General features: G+C 39.5%; 1 protein-coding gene across 1 annotated transcript; it reads left to right on the forward strand.

Annotated features, from left to right (window-relative positions):
- The first annotated feature begins 4,611 nt into the window (after window positions 1–4,611).
- On the forward strand, window positions 4,612–14,817 carry mpv17l (MPV17 mitochondrial membrane protein like). The gene is made up of 4 exons (XM_061711416.1): window positions 4,612–5,815; window positions 7,638–7,708; window positions 10,954–10,983; window positions 12,128–14,817. Exons 1-4 carry the CDS (start codon window positions 5,509–5,511, stop codon window positions 12,341–12,343), a joined length of 624 nt encoding a protein of 207 aa, XP_061567400.1. The 5' UTR covers window positions 4,612–5,508; the 3' UTR covers window positions 12,344–14,817.
- Window positions 14,818–17,340: the final 2,523 nt, after the last annotated feature.

A 17,340-nucleotide genomic window follows, 5' to 3' on the forward strand; every position in this document is an offset into this window, starting at 1 on the left:
GGAATGGGTGATATTTTACCGTTCACGATAAACCATCAAAAAAATTCCCCACGGTAAGAATTTGTATCTCACGGTAAAAATGATAAATTCCCGTTGATGATGTTTTTGTGTAAAGATGATTTATGGTTCTGAGTTAAATCCACACACAACGTACAGGAAGGAAGGAAGGAAGGAAGGAAGGAAGGAAGGAAGGAAGGAAGGAAGGAAGGAAGGAAGGAAGGAAGGAAGGAAGGAAGGAAGGAAGGAAGGAAGGAAGGAAGGAAGGAAGGAAGGAAGGAAGGAAGGAAGGAAGGAAGGAAGGAAGGAAGGAAGGAAGGAAGGAAGGAAGGAAGGAAGGAAGGAAGGAAGGAAGGAAGGAAGGAAGGAAGGAAGGAAGGAAGGAAGGAAGGAAGGAAGGAAGGAAGGAAGGAAGGAAGGAAGGAAGGAAGGAAGGAAGGAAGGAAGGAAGGAAGGAAGGAAGGAAGGAAGGAAGGAAGGAAGGAAGGAAGGAAGGAAGGAAGGAAGGAAGGAAGGAAGGAAGGAAGGAAGGAAGGAAGGAAGGAAGGAAGGAAGGAAGGAAGGAAGGAAGGAAGGAAGGAAGGAAGGAAGGAAGGAAGGAAGGAAGGAAGGAAGGAAGGAAGGAAGGAAGGAAGGAAGGAAGGAAGGAAGGAAGGAAGGAAGGAAGGAAGGAAGGAAGGAAGGAAGGAAGGAAGGAAGGAAGGAAGGAAGCCTGAAAGAAAGAAAGAAATGTGTAGTTTAGTATTTAGTATCTTTTAGAGCAGTGTTTTGGCTCCAAAGACTGAATGTGGTGATAGATTTATAGTTAAAAAGGTGGAGTTGAATTGTTTTTTTTTATCGTTATCGGGATAAATGCCAAAAATTATTGTGATACATTTTTTAGTCCATACCGCCCATCCCTACTATACGTATCCTCCCATCGAGCTGCTGCTGTGATACGTCAACGTCGCCGCCATATTGGATGTTCAAGACTGCGCTGTAAACTAATACAAGTAAATGGACTTATTTTCATAAAGCGTCTTTCTACAAAGAAATGTACGTTTTACGTCTCATTTATTCATTCACACACGCACTAATATACTTGGAAACAGTTAGGCACCAAATATAATATATTTAATTTTCTCAGATGGCAAAAATAAGAACTTTATTTATCCCACATAGGAGTAATTCATGTTATATCAGCTATAGAGAACAAGGTAGTGCCGAAAAACAATATATATCCCCCCTCACACGTTATTTTATTGTCTGAAAAATGGTTCAAATGTGTTATTTTGTTATTTGAACATTTTTAAATTTGTTTTGTTGATGAGTTTTATATTATTATATATTATTTAGTATTATATTTGTTGCCTAACTGTTTCCCAAGTATATTAGTGCGTGTGTGAATGAATAAATGAGACGTAAAACGTACATTTCTTTGTAGAAAGGCACTTTATGAAAATAAGGAAAAATGAGGAAAAAAGAGGAACAAAAAGGAAAAAAGATAAAAATAAAGAGGAGAAAGAGGAAAAAATAGGGAAAAAAATGGAAAAGGGAGGAAAAAAAGAGGAAAAAAGAGAGAAAAAGTGGAAAAAAGTGCATGTGTGAATGAATAAATGAGACGTAAGACGTACATTTCTTTGTAGAAAGATGCTTTATGAAAATAAGTCCATTTACTTGTATTAGTTTACAGCGCAGTCTTGAACATCCAATATGGCGTTGACGTACGGCTAAGCGCTCCATGGGGAGATACGTATATATATCTATGGTGATGAGGACCGTGGTTGACCTTTGACCCCTCTCCCCAGGTTCACCTGCGCAGCCTCTCCGTCTTCTCCAACTTCCCCGTGGCCAACAGGAAGATCGTCTACCGAGCCAGCTGCATGGACTTCTCGCCGCACAGCGGCTTCTTCTCATTGGCTAACAACAAAGGCCACGCCCCCCTCTACAGGTCAGCTGATCCGGCGCTTCATTCCCAACGTAGCTCAGCTTTGTAGCGCGAATGCAAAAATGATGACTGATACGAAGAGACGCGACACAACCGACCTGAAAGTCCGGACTGGTGTTGTTTTCAGCAGCCTGTTTATTTAAATTTGTGTGTTCTTGTTTCCAGGTTGCTGCATTACAAAGACTTCTGAAGAGGATGGTGGATCTCCCCACGTCTTCTTTTATTTTTGTTTTTTCTTTTTTTGAAGAAAAATATATTATTTTAATCATGAAAAAAGCCTGTCAGTATTTTCATTCAAACAATCACTTATTTGAGATAAGCCAACTGTCATTATTTATTTATTCTTTTATACTTAGTCCAGTTCCCATTTCTCTTAAATTCCCTGAAACAGATTTCGGTTGGTTCAGATTTTCTTTCACTAAACAATAAATATCTGCAGAATTAAGCATGATCTCAACCAAGCTGAAGACAGATTTAACAACAAAAACCAAATGGAAAATAAAACAATATTAATGATGATGATGATATTGTGGCGTTTGTGGTCAGTGATGTTTCATGTCATGATTCAGGTTTTCACGTTTCCTAACTCCGTACGGTTCACACGTCACGAGGATTGAAGTGACACATTTATCTGAGGTCCAGTAGAACCAGTATCAATCAATCAATCAAATTTTATTTATATAGCACCTTTCATCCAGGTACATGAAATACAAAGTGCTTTGACATTTTGACTGAAAAATAAGTGTAATAAACAAAAAAATAAAAACTGGGAGACCAAAAAAATAAAAACTGGGAGACCAAAAAAATCAAAACTGGGAGACCAAAAAAATAAAAACTGGGAGACCAATGCACACTGACATACAATATAGTTAATTAAAATGAAAAAATTATTAAAGTTCAAGGATTAAGGCTAAAAAATAATCAGTCCACAACAATAAAATATAATAAAAACATCACAAGAAATAGATAAATAAAACAAATACCTTTAAAAAATGTTAAACAGAATAAAACTATAAAATTTGATGCTACATAAAAGCCAGACCAAAGAGATGAGTTTTTAGTCTACGTTTAAAAATGTTCATATTTCCAGCTCCTCTCAGATCCTCCGGCAGTTTTGACACTAATCCCTTATCTAAGGTCCAGTAGAACCAGTATGGACACTAATCCCTTATTTTAGGTCCAGTGCAGGGGTCGGCAACTCAAAATGTTTTAGATCCATATTGGACCAAAAACACAAAAACAAATGTGTCTGGAGCCGCAAAAAATGAAAAGTCTTGTATCAGCCTTAGAATGAAGGAACACATGCTGCATGTTTCTATATTAAATATAACTGGGGGAAGGTTTTTCTTTCATTAGGCACTTCGAGAAAAAAGTCAAAATGTTGAGAAAAAAAGTCAAAATTTCTAGAAAAAAGTTGAAATGTCAAGATTAATGTTGAAGTACAATCTTGACAAAGAAGTCGAAATGTCGAGAAAAAAGTACAAATTTCGAGAAAAAAGTCGAAATGTCAAGATTAAAAAGGAAAGGAAAAAGGAAGAAAAAAAGAGAAAAAAGGAAAAATAGAAGAAAAAAGAAAAAAAGGAAAATAAGAAAAAAAAGAAAAGAACTAAAAAGAAAAAAAAAAGAAGACAAAAAGTAAAACATTTTTGAAAAAGCTCCAACAGGGCGGCGCTAAGGAGCCGCGGGTTTCCGAAACCTGGTCCAGTAGAACCAGTAATCACTTATTTGAGGAACCAGTAAGGACACTAATCCATTGTCTAAGGTCCAGCAGAACCAGTAATCCCTTATCTAAGGTCCAGTAGAACCAGTATGGACACTAATCCCTTATTTTAGGTCCAGTGCAGGGGTCGGCAACTCAAAATTTTGAAAGATCCATATTGGACCAAAAACACAAAAAACTAATATGTCTTGAGCCACAAAAAATGAAAAGTCTTGTATCAGCCTTAGAATGAAGACAACACATGCTGCATGTTTCTATACAGTATTAGTTAGAACTGGGGGAATATTTTTTTTTCATTATGCACTTCGAGAAAAAAGTCAAAATGTTGAGAAAAAAGTTGAAATGTCAAGATTAATGTTGAAGTACAATCTTGAGAAAGAAGTCGAAATGTCGAGAAAAAAGTCGAAATTTCGAGAAAAATGTCAAGATTAAAAAGGAAAGGAAAAAGGAAGAAAAAAGGAAAAATAGAAGAAAAGGGAAAAGAAAAAAAAAGAAAAGAAATAAAAAGACAAAAAAAGGGAAAAAAGAAAAAAAAGAAGACAAAAAGTAAAATGTTTTTGAAAAAGCTCCAATAGGGCGGCGCTAAGGAGCCGCGGGTTGCCGAAACCTGGTCCAGTAGAACCAGTAGGCCTAATCACTTATTTGAGGAACCAGTAAGGACACTAATCCATTATCTAAGGTCCAGCAGAACCAGTAATCCCTTATCTGACTGAGGTCCAGTAAAACCAGTATGGAAACTAATCTTTTATCTAAAAGGTCCAGTAGAACCAGCATGGAAAGCTGATGGTTCAATAGAATAAAGAAGAGAATCACAGCTTTTATAACATATTAAATACCCCGTATATAATCAGTCCTAACAGGTAACTGTGTGAATGAGGAGTCAGTGAGTGTGAGTTTGCGCCGCTGATCTGCAGCTCCAATAATCCTCCAGATTACAGCCTGACCTGCAGGAGACGCGTCACACTTGACACGATGATGGGGAGTTACTCCACGTTCCTCTAGTCACTCTTCGGAGAATGTTTGGGGACATTATTGCGTAAAAAGCTTGTCGGGATCACCTTCCTACGAGGACGCGATGCGTTAAGAGACAAATCCGGTTTAAAGGGAAACCAAACGAGGCCAAGCGGGTTTTTACGCGCAGCGCGCACGCGTGGATCACATTCTCAGCAGGACTTTATTCCCTCCCTGCTTGGTTTTTAGTTTCTCCTCGACACTTTTCTGAGCTCTGGTAATGAAATGAAATAATAAAAGTCCTGCTTCCGGTGTGAACCTCGGCTCTAATCCCTGATTACGCAGATGGATTGCGTCCTGTGCGCGCCAGGGCTGCGCCGCTTGACTTTCACCGCTGTGCCGTCGTTTTACGCGCTGAACTGAGGCAGTTTTAGGGCAGAATAGTGTCCTACAGGGCCAGGGTTAGGTTGTGTTGTTAGAGGACCAAACAGGGTTTCCACCAGTCGCGTCATCGGTGCCAGAACATGAGGAGAACTGTCCTGAAAGAAGCGGAAATGAGGCCAAGCGGGTTTTTACGCGCAGCGCGCACGCGTGGATCACATTCTCAGCAGGACTTTATTCCCTCCCTGCTCGGCTTTTAGTTTCTCCTCGTCACTTTTCTGAGGTCTGGTAATGAAATGAAATAATAAAATTGCTGCTTCCGGTGTGAACCTCTACTCTAATCCCTGATTACGCAGATGGATTGCGTCCTGTGCGCCAGGGCCGCGCCGCTTGACTTTCACCGCTGTGCCGTCGTTTTACGCGCTGAACTGAGACAGTTTTAGGGCAGAATAGTGTCCTACAGGGCCAGGGTTTAGGTTGTTTCGTTAGAACCAAACAGGGTTTCCATCCGTCTCGTCTTCTGTGCCAGAAAATGAGGAGAACTGTCCTGAAAGAAGCGGCCAAGCGCTTCCCCTGGCTGGCCAATGTCACCCTGTACGGCTGCCTGTTCGCCGGCGGCGACCTGGTCCACCAGCTCATGGCCCAGAGGGAGAGCATGGACTGGAAACACACTCGCAACGTGGCCATCGTGGCCATCAGTTTCCATGGAAACTTCAATTACTTCTGGCTGCGCGCCCTGGAGAGACGGTTCCCAGGGAAATCCGCCGGGATGGTTTTCCGCAAACTTTTACTGGACCAGAGCTTCGCGTCTCCGCTGGGCACCAGCGTCTTCTACACAGGTAAGAGGGTCTCATGAGGAAATATTAGATTTTATTCAAAGAATCTGGGAGTGCTTGCTCCGTTTACACCGGCGTGAAAGCGCAGCGTAAAGCTTGATTTATGATTTAGTTCTGCGTTAAATCGACGGCGTTATGGTACGCGTCGACGCGCAGTACGTTGCGCGTCGACGCATAACCTACGCCGTAGGCTCTGCGTCGGTGTAACGCGGAACCATAAATCAGCCTTAACTCAAGTCATGCCAGTAAATCACGCTCGAGAGGAAAATCCCTGTAGAAAAATGTTTTTTTTTTATATATATTTTTTGCTAATGAAATCACAAGAGCACACTGAATAAAATAAATCTAAGCGCATGTAAATATAACACATTTAAATCTGTGATATTAACATTTAAAAATGAAGTTTGTAGCTTTACATACATCGAGTTTTGAACTTAATCTGGATTTGTTCAAAAAACAAGACATTGTGTATTTCTTCCATAACAAGCAGTATTTATGTAATCCCAGGCAATCTTTTCATTTACACACAAACGACATATTTACTTTTCCTTTAACAGTTTTAATCTATTGGGCACATTGACCAACGTTTAGATGAAACATGTTTTATTTGTTTGAGTAGAAACCACAGTAAAAAATATCTTGCTTGATCTACTTTAAAAAAAATTAAGGCGACTTTTTCACATGAGATTTTTATGTAGATCAAGAAAGACTAGTCTTTGTATAAACTACTTAATTTTTAGTATGTACAAAATTCATTCAACTTCATTTTTGCAAGTAAAGTCAACTTCATAAATAAAGTAAACTTAACACAATTAAGTTCATTGTACTTTCAAAATGTATTATTTACAAAAAATTAAGTAGTTTATACAAAGACTAGTCTTTCTTGATCTACATAATAATCTCATGCAAAAAGTTGACTTATTTATTTAAGTAGATCAGACAGAACATTTGTATCAGTGCAATACTCAGCAGGAACATGGGGCAGACCATGAGACATATGTATATATATATATATATATACATCTATATATATACATAGTGCGAATTACAGGGGGGTTATGTGACGCCTTTGTCTGGCACTCATGCCTTACATGGATATTGGGATGTGTGTGTTTTCTCTGACCTCTACCTTTGCTCTATATTAAACAATAATAATCATAATAAAGATTGTGTAAAACTTGAACCCCCCCCCCAAAAAAAATTGTCATTGTATAATAAAGTTATTTATTTCCTGTAATGCAAATAGAAAAGAATGTCATACATTCTGGATTCATTACAAATCAACTGAAACAGTTTAAGATTAAGATTCCCAGAATATTCTAATTTTTTGAGATAGAATATTTGAGTTTTCTTAAACTGTAAGCCATGATCAGCAATATTAAAATAATAAAAGGCTTGCAATATTTCAGTTGATTTGTAATGAATCCAGAATGTATGACATTTTTGTTTTTGTAATTGCATTACAGAAAATCACAGTATTCTAATTTTCTGAGACAGTCTTGTACAAAAAATTAAGTAGTTTATACAAAGACTAGTCTTTCTTGATCTACATAATAATCTCATGCAAAAAGTTGACTTTTTTTTTTAAGTAGATCAAGCACAACATTTGTATCAGTGCAATAACTCAGCAGGAACATGGGGCAGACCACAGACATACATACATACATATATATATATATATATATATATATATATATATATATATATATATATATATATATATATATATGGGCTAGACTGCCAAGGTCACACGGCTGTCAAACACCAAGTGTTTTGGCTTCAGCCCGCGCGTAATTACGCACATCTGCTCCTTGTGCCGCATTAGGGGTGAGTTTCCTGGAGGGGAAGGAGGACATCTTCGAGGACTGGAAGGAGAAGTTCTTCAACACCTGGCGGGTAAGAGGCCTCACACGGGTGAGGGAAAGTCACCTTCCTTCCCCTCACACACGGTCGCAGGCTGCCAGCTCACAGCCGGATTAACCCAGATACTTCCTGCGCCGCTTTTGCGCAGTGGGACCGCGGGGGCGGAGGGAGGCGCGCAGGGGAAAGCCTGATTTATGGTTCCGCGTTACACCGACGCAGAGCGTACGGCGTAATTTACGCGTCGACGCAGAGCCTGCGCCGTAGGCTCTGCGTCGATGTAACGCGGGACCATAAATCAGCCTTAATTCAGGCACGACTGCCAGCGGATAAAAATGTCAATGGGTCCAGGTTGTGTGGGAGCTGAAATCCTGCCAAGTGTAAGTCACACCGTCATGGGTCTGATTAAGCCTTAGTTTGCTTACTTTTACCAAACTCAACTATATCCGTTCTTTTTTCTTATCCAGTTATCCAAACTCAGTTCTTTCTTTAAAAAAAAAAAGGCTCACTGATCATTTATTAAAGTTCTTTCCACACATCCACAGAATTTCCGGCAACTACATTCTGAACAGATTACATTAAATGAAAATTGATTAAAAAAAAAAAAGAAATCCCATCTTGCACTAGTGAAGATAAAATAGGCAAGGCAAGGGAAGTTTATTTGTAGAGCACGATTCAACACAAGGTCATTCAAAGTGCTTTACATCAACATTCAAAGCGGCAATAAACAATTAAACAGTAAATAACAAATACAATGAAATAAAATGATAGGAAAAGCGGTAAAATAATAAAAAGTTGTTAAAAAGTTGTTAAAAAGCAAGGGCAGTAGAGTACAACAGGTAAAATGGCAAAATGGCAAGAATTACGTTTCTATACAGTCAAAACGTAAAAAGACTGGGTCAAATACAGTATTGCAAAAGTAATCTGTAACAATTCGTACGGTGAATTAAACCAATTTGACGATTCTATGCCACAATGCCTGTTTCCAGGTCTTATTTCACACAACTGACGAGAATTACGTTTCTATACGGTCAAAACGTACAAAGACCGGGTCAATTGCAAGAATTACAACATTCCATATGTTCCAATGTTCCATATTCCAATGTTGAAATCCACAACAACATTGAAGGCTGTCAATTTATAATCGCTTTTTCATCAACAGGAATGATTTAGATTAACCTGTATGGGTAAAACTAATTATTGTCCATTTGAAATTTCATTTTTTTCTGCTGCTTTTGCACATACAGAGGGACTCAGTCATAACTGATAGCAGCATTTCATCTGATTATCTCACTCCCCAACATTTCTGCAAGCCCCTTGGGAGTATTAGAATTAAAACTGTTAAATTTGTGTTCATCTTTGGTGGTTAGGCTACAGTCAGTATTCCTGCAATAGATTTTCTCAAGGGAACCAAGTTGGCCTAAAAAAAAACAACAAAAAAACTTCACATCCGATAACTGAAATTACTTTTCACTGACAAAAATAAGCAACTTCTCACCCAAAAAGATGAACTTCCAGTTACCAAAGACTCAGTTCCTTCTTTACTTTTAGACTAGTGAGGTCTGCAGTTTTCATCAGGTCATTTACCGATGACGTGAACTGACAGAAGTAGCAGGAGGAGTTCTGAGGGGCTTCGGGGTGCAGATTGGTAATAACCAGTACTGGAGTTGAGGGGGGATGGCCCCCCCCGAAATAAAAACGGTCCAAATCATCCCCCCTGAAATAAAAACGGTCCAAATCATCCCCCCTGAAATAAAAACGGTCCAAATCATCCCCCCCTGAAATATAAACGGTCCAAATCATCCCCCCCTGAAATAAAAACGGTCCAAATCATCCCCCCTGTAAAACTTCCATCCCTCCTTTCCATCCCTTATGTCATTTCATCAATGAATGTGGTTTTACTGCTATTTCAACATTTAGAGTCATCACCAGAAAAATAACACCAGAAAAATAACTTATTTGACAATTTTCACCTGTTTCAAGTACATTTTCACTTGAAATAAGTAGAAAAATCTGCCAGTGGGACAAGATTTATCTTCTTATTACAAGCAAAAAAATCTTGTTCCACTGGCAGATTTTTCTACTTATTTCAAGTGAAAATCTACTTGAAACAGGTGAAAATTGTTGTTTTTTCCAGTGATGAGTCTTGTTTTAAGTGTAATGAAATTCTTTTACTAAAATGAGACATTTTAACTAGAAATAAGACAAATATTCTTGTTAAGATTGTGAGTTTTTGCAGTGATCCATTTTCCTTATCCTGTGAAGGACAGAGTCATATTGATAAGTTCAGAAAAGTGTTTTTTATTGTTGTGTTTTGATGTATTTGATGTAAGCCCAGTGGATATTTAAAGCTTACAGAAGGCTGCATTTAACTGCTGCTATGTCATTCCTGCAGTATTTCTGCAGCTGTTTTGGTCACTGCTATTATTTGTAATATATTATATTATTTGTAATCAGCACAAATTATCTGTCCCCATATGATCAAATCCACCACCCCCCCTGATTTTATTTTTTTACAACTCGAGTACTGGTAATAACCCCCACTGTAAAAGCAATGCAAGACTTTTTTGTAGGCAAAGAAAGGAAAATATTCTTCGTTAGCCGAGTCAGTCACCTGATCTCAACCCAAAGAGCAACTTGAGATACTGAAGACAGAAAGTCCGACAAATAAGCAGCATTTATAACCCGGAGATCAATATGTAGCCTTCTGTTGTGTAATAGCATGAACGGGGGACAGTTGGATCACAATTTGGCAAGCAAAAAGCCCCTATTGTTCTTTCTAACTAATGGGTTGTTACTACTTATTTGTGTTTTATTAATAATTGACAATCTGATAAACTACCTAATTATTTAATTCAACCCTGTCATACAGGTATGTTGCTAAGCTGAAACTCTGCAGCATCCTCCTGCTGCACAATCGCTCGTGAATTTGGGACTTTTAATAGATTAACTTTACATTCTGGCATTAAGCTGTTGGAGTTTTGTTTTTCTAAAACTCTCAAACAGCCGATTTGATGATTTTAAATTTAAGACGAGAGATTTCTGGACGACACCCCGTCGTCACCTTGAGACCTGCGCGGTTTTGTTTGTAGAAAGGTTTTCTATCAAAGATGAAACAGCCGGTTACAAGCAGTTATTTATGTTACTTTGCCTTTTTTAGTTAACATTTGAGTCTTTTTTTTGTTTAAAAAAAAAAACAACAAAAAGGTATTTTGTGTATAGTTCCTTCTCATGATTAAATCTAACTAGAACTTCTTCTTTGCTCTGTGTCTTCCCGTCAGACCGGACTCATGTACTGGCCCTTCATGCAGGTAATTCCTCTTTTCTCTTTCTATTTGCTCACACTGTTTCAATAAAGTGCCATCAGAAGATTTAACGCATGTTGGGGAATTTGCTTGTGAGTTGTGTGACAGGAATAGAGGGAAGGAAATCAGCAGAGGTTATTTGAAGTTGCAGAATAATCTGGAAGGGTTTTTCAAACCATTTAAAAACATAATGCAGTTTTTTATTGTTGGTTTTTTCAACTTTCATCGCCACCAACATTTTTAGAACAGGGGTCGGCAACCCACGGCTCCAGAGCCGCATGCGGCTCTTTAGCGCCGCCCTAGTGGCTCCTGGAGATTTTTCAAAAATGTTTTAAAATGGAAATCGATGGGGGAGAGAAATATATTTTTTGTTTTAATATGATTTTCTGTAGGAGGAAAAACATGACACAAACATTAGTAACGTTTTCAAATTCTGTAAAAATGTGTAGAATAAATATATTAAATTTCAACATTTCTGTTAACGAAGATTTGTACGGAAGAGTATCAGCAGGAGAAAAGGCAGGAGAAAAAATACTTGAGAGGGGAAGATTTTTTTTTTATTGTGCACTTCGAGAAAAAAGTCGAAATTGAGATTAATGTTGAAATACAATTTCAAGAATAAAGTCGACATTTCGACTTTTTTCTCAACATTTCGACTTTTTTCTCAAAGTGCATAATGAAAAAAAATCTTCCTCCTCTAAAATATTATTTAAATTTTTCTCCTGCCTGGCCCTAATACTCTTCCATAGATTCGCATAACAAAAAGAGTCATGTGGAAAGACATAAGCAGCTACATTTGCAGCTGAGGACCCAGTTATAACTAATATAGAAACATGCAGTATGTGTTTCTTCATTCTAAGGCTGATACAAGACTTTTAATGTTTGGCGGCTCCAGACATATTTGTTTTTTGTGTTTTTGGTCCAATACGGCTCTTTCAACATTTTGGGTTGCCGACCCCTGGGTTAGAGAAATCAAAATGTGGCACGTTAGCAAGTTCTCTGGATACCAGAGCGTCAAGTTGTGATTTAGCCCCCCTGTGCAAAAACAACCCCCCAAAACATCAATGACCGTAACGAATGTTGCACCACACTGTGTGAAGTATCCGAGGTGTTTCCGAGATGAAAACTTGGTGTCCACTTCTGTCCACAGCTCCTCAACTTTGTCCTGATGCCGCTGCACAGGCGGACGGCCTTCATGGGCTGCTGCGCCTTCCTCTGGGCCACCTTCCTGTGCTTCTCACGGCAGAGCGGCGACGGCACGGCCACCGTGGCCCTGGCCTTCGTCATGGACCCCCGGAAAACCCTGGAGGAGATGCGAGAGGCCCGGCTGGCCCGGAAGAGGCAGCGCATCCAGAGGGAAAACTGAAGAGTGGGAAGAAGAGGAGGGTTCTGGGACGTGGTGGTTGAAGGAACAACTGAACCAAACCAGCACCTGCATGCTGAGAGACGGAGAGTCCGTCACAAACGCACACCATCTTTTCTTTTCTAGTAGGAGGACAGTTACGGCCACAGGAGCGTGTAAGCGTGGTTTCACATGCACTCGGGGGTCAAAACGGGCCAAAACTGCTCAGAACTATGTTCCCGGTGCAAGACTTTAAGGTGGAACGCAGCTCCGTTAAAAGACCACCTGTCCAGAACCGGTCCGGTAGTTCAGCACTTTAAACACGCGGCGTCTCAGGATCGGCTGCCTCCAACAACGACCTCACGCTCGACGACTTTACGAGAGATTTCAGGGTCGTAAAGGAATTTCCCGAGTCAGGAGATAAAAAAAAAACAGAGTTGTGGCTCCATGAGGTTCCTGATCTGTAGGGCGAGAGACGGGTTTTTAAAGTGGTCCAGTGTTGGTCGGCACCAGTCCTCCTAGTTCTACTCTGTTCATGTTGTTGTGGTTCACTGAAGGCGGTCAGAGCCGCTGGGAGAGAAGCAGCCCACGTCTGCACCTACGAATGTGAAGTTGTGCTTTTCAGCATCGTTAATATTATAGTCAGGGGGCAAACCCTAAGATTGATAACTGTGCTCACGCTTCTGGGTAAAGTTTGACAACCTTATTTTTTTGTTAGAAGGAACCCTAGGAGGAATAATAAGGCTGTTGTCATCTTGGATTGTTTTGGAGGCGCTGTAACATTCAAATACTCCATTCATGCATATGGTCACAATAATGGTCAAAATGTACAGTTTATATGCAAAATCTTCAATGTTCAAGATTTTATATTTAGGGAAATGGATAAAACATCAATTGAAAAACATTTTTTTAAATTGTATTGCTATATTTTGTCGAATATTGGTTAAAAAATATGACTTTTTTATAGGCGTTTTTACACACATAACCATCTTTTTTTTTTGCAGGGAAACACATTTTCTATGAAATGTCAAAAACGTCTATAAAAAAGTGATATTTTGTATCCAATATTGGCTAAAATATTACAAAATGATTCATAAAGGCTTTTTTAGTATTGTTTTATCTATTTCCTTAGATATACAATGTTTTAATCTTGACAATTATGCATATAAATTGTACAGGTTGACCAAAACTGACCATATGCCTGAATGGAGAACTTGAATATTCTAGCGCCTCTAGTGGTCACCAGCTAAGAAATTCAAGATGACAACACCCCTAAAATTCCTTCTATAGATTTGTTCTAACAAAAAAAATAGGTTGTCAAACTTTACCCAGACATGTGAGCAAAAGTCTTAACGGAGGCTTTTCTAAAGTTGCCCCTTGACTATTAGGTTTGTGGGCCAGATCCAACCGGAAGCAGCTGCACTTCTCAGCCTTGAACACCAGGGGGCGTGGTCTACGGTGGCCGGGACCCGCCATTGCTGAAAATAAAAGTAACGCTGCAAACAGAAACAAACGCCGCTGCAAATTAAAGAAACGCTGCAAATGAAAAAGCCACAACAGAAGTGAATTACCGGGGACTATTTTTGCTGATGCACCGGTGTTTTTTATGTGAGAGGAGAAGAAGACGATGAGGACGTAAGTGAAAAGGAAGAAATAAGAAGAGCGAGGAATAAGAAGAAGAGAAAATAAGTGAAAAGGTTACTGTTCAACATCGCTACGTGTAATTTTTTTCGTCTTCTTCTTCTCCTCTCACGTAAAAAACACCGGTGCATCAGCAAAAATAGTCCCCGGTAATTCACTTCCCTTGTGGCTTTTTTATTTGCGTGTTTTTTTTATTTTATTTGCAGTGGGGTTTCTTTATATTTTCAGCGTTTCTTTTATTTGCAGCGGCATTTCTTTTTGTTTGCAGCGTTTATTTTATTTGCTAAGCGTTTATTTAATTTGCAGCGGCGTTTGTTTCTGTTTGCAGCGTTACTTTTATTTTCAGTAATGGCGGGTCTCGGCCACCGTAGTGGTCCGACTCAGAGCATGGAGGGAATGCTGGGAAACTGCACCCAACCACCCCCCCAACATTACAACATGCTATCATAATATCTAAAGGCTTGTTTCTTTTCCTTACTGTCACACGTGTGCAAAAACATCCGGTTGTGTTAGTTCCAGCAACACATTAAATCTCACACACCAAAGATTTAGCAGTTTATTTTATTATCCCTAAATCAAGCTGATGTTTTCTTGTTGTTGTTGTTTTTAAAATGCCCAGGAAGACAAGTATCTTCACTGTTTGAGAGATGTACCACGGCTACTTTTAAACTCTTAAACCAGAAACTGAAACATATCAACAAAGCGGACTTTGAGGTTTTAGTTCTTGAAACCCACGAATGGGATTACACACTCGCCGTGCCTTTGCTTGGTGAAAGGTCTGCGAGTTTCCAGCGTTTGGCTGAACGGCAATAGTCATTTACAGTAATCAGATCGTTTTTGATTGGGTGCAGTTGAACCCGTGGTCCATGGACATTAATATTTGGTACAGTTACCAAGAACCAGTGGTCCATGGACATTAATATTTGGTACAGTTACCAAGAACCAGTGGTCCATGACATTAATATTTGGTACAGTTACCAAGAACCAGTGGTCCATGGACATTAATATTTGGTACAGTTACCAAGAACCAGTGGTCCATGGACATTAATATTTGGTACAGTTACCCCAAGAACCAGTGGTCCATGGACATTAATATTTGGTACAGTTACCAAGAACCAGTGGTCCATGGACATTAATATTTGGTACAGTTACCCCAAGAACCAGTGGTCCATCAACATTAATATTTGGTACAGTTACCAAGAACCAGTGGTCCATGGACATTAATATTTGGTACAGTTTCCCCAAGAACCAGTGGTCCATGGACATTCATATTTGGTACAGTTACCAAGAACCAGTGGTCCATGGACATTAATATTTGGTACAGTTACCAAGAACCAGTGGTCCATGGACATTAATATTTGGTACAGTTATCAAGAACCAGTGGTCCATGGACATTAATATTTGGTACAGTTTCCCCAAGAACCAGTGGTCCATGGACATTCATATTTGGTACAGTTACCAAGAACCAGTGGTCCATGGACATTAATATTTGGTACAGTTACCAAGAACCAGTGGTCCATGGACATTAATATTTGGTACAGTTACCAAGAACCAGTGGTCCATGGACATTAATATTTGGTACAGTTACCCCAAGAACCAGTGGTCCATGGACATTAATATTTGGTACAATTACCAAGAACCAGTGGTCCATGGACATTAATATTTGGTACAGTTACCAAGAACCAGTGGTCCATGGACATTAATATTTGGTACAGTTACCAAGAACCAGTGGTCCATGGACATTAATATTTGGTACAGTTACCAAGAACCAGTGGTCCATGGACATTAATATTTGGTACAGTTACCAAGAACCAGTGGTCCATGGACATTAATATTTGGTGCAGTTACCCCAAGAACCAGTGGTTCATGGACATTAATATTTGGTGCAGTTACCAAGAACCAGTGGTCCATGGACATTAATATTTGGTGCAGTTACCCCAAGAACCAGTGGTTCATGGACATTAATATTTGGTACAGTTACCAAGAACCAGTGGTCCATGGACATTAATATTTGGTACAGTTACCAAGAACCAGTGGTCCATGGACATTAATATTTGGTACAGTTACCAAGAACCAGTGGTCCATGGACATGAATATTTGGTACAGTTACCAAGAACCAGTGGTCCATGGACATTAATATTTGGTACAGTTACCAAGAACCAGTGGTCCATGGACATTATATTTGGCCACAAATCCAGTTTCCTGATATTTATATGTACTTAATTTCTACGCCGGGGAAATACACGAAGCAAAGCTTGAAGGTTTACAAAAGTCTTGACGCTTGGTCCGACTTCAAGGCAGGATTTGTTTTAGAAATTAAAGTGATGACGACACCGAACTTTATGATTTGACCGGGTTTAACGTTAGCTACCCAAAAATCCAACATTACCTGATACAAAATGGGAACTGCAAATCCACGTTTCGGTGCCTGGAATCCAGTTGTTTCTGTGAATTGCAGCGATCCATTCGTCTCTCTTAAGCTTATTTTTCGGCAGTCTGTAACGATAACTCAGATTTCTTGCTAAATCTATGAGTACAGTCGATCGCACAACAGCTCTTTCCCATTTTAGATGTTTTTGAGTTGCCACTCAGTCTTTCTGCCACTCAGTCTTTCTGACACTCAGTGGGCGAAACCCGCAGTTAAGTCACATCTGTGACGTCATGCCCATTCCCACTATTGTCAAATGAAGCGTGCAGAAATACATTTATTTGTTTTATTGCTGTGAGTTTGTGTGTGTAAAACCTTTTAAACTAACAAGCAGACAAAACATCATGGCATCTAAGACCTGGACGGCCGATAGTGTCGGTCGCTGTTCCTTCCCGACCGGCGTTGAGCAGATTGAGCACGAAGCTCGGCTCGTGTTGAGATCCCATTAAGGCATCTTTCTTAAGTTTGTCTCCACAATCCTGTCTTCTTACTGGAACCACCTGTTGCTTGCCAGCAGCCCAGATACCTTACTTCCTATCACGGTATTTACGTGCTTTCACCGAGAGTTAGCACACCTGAGGAACTCTGGCTGCACGACACGCGCCAACCTGAATCAGCTGGGACTCAGCGCTCGGTTTTCTGTGCACAAAGATGAGCAATTATCTTCAGAGTGTGTTGTAAAAATGTTGTATAACAGTACCGTGTCATGTTGCAGTAACTGGTTTGCAAGAAACCGTTAGAACTCAACTATTTTAGTGCTCAAATTTGGCTATTTTTTGTTGCATGAACACTTTTTTAAAAAAACCCAGTAAACCTGAATCCAGTAAACTTCATCAAACATCTCTCTCCCACTTAGTCGAGTCAACTGGGTAAAGTTATGACCAAGACAAGAATTAGATCTGTCAGTTAAATGTGTATAATTAGGGGCGTGGTCTTTTGATTGGCAGGCAGC

The sequence above is a fragment of the Cololabis saira genome, chromosome 21 (assembly GCF_033807715.1).
Source record: "Cololabis saira isolate AMF1-May2022 chromosome 21, fColSai1.1, whole genome shotgun sequence".
Taxonomy (NCBI): Eukaryota; Metazoa; Chordata; class Actinopteri; order Beloniformes; family Belonidae; genus Cololabis; species Cololabis saira.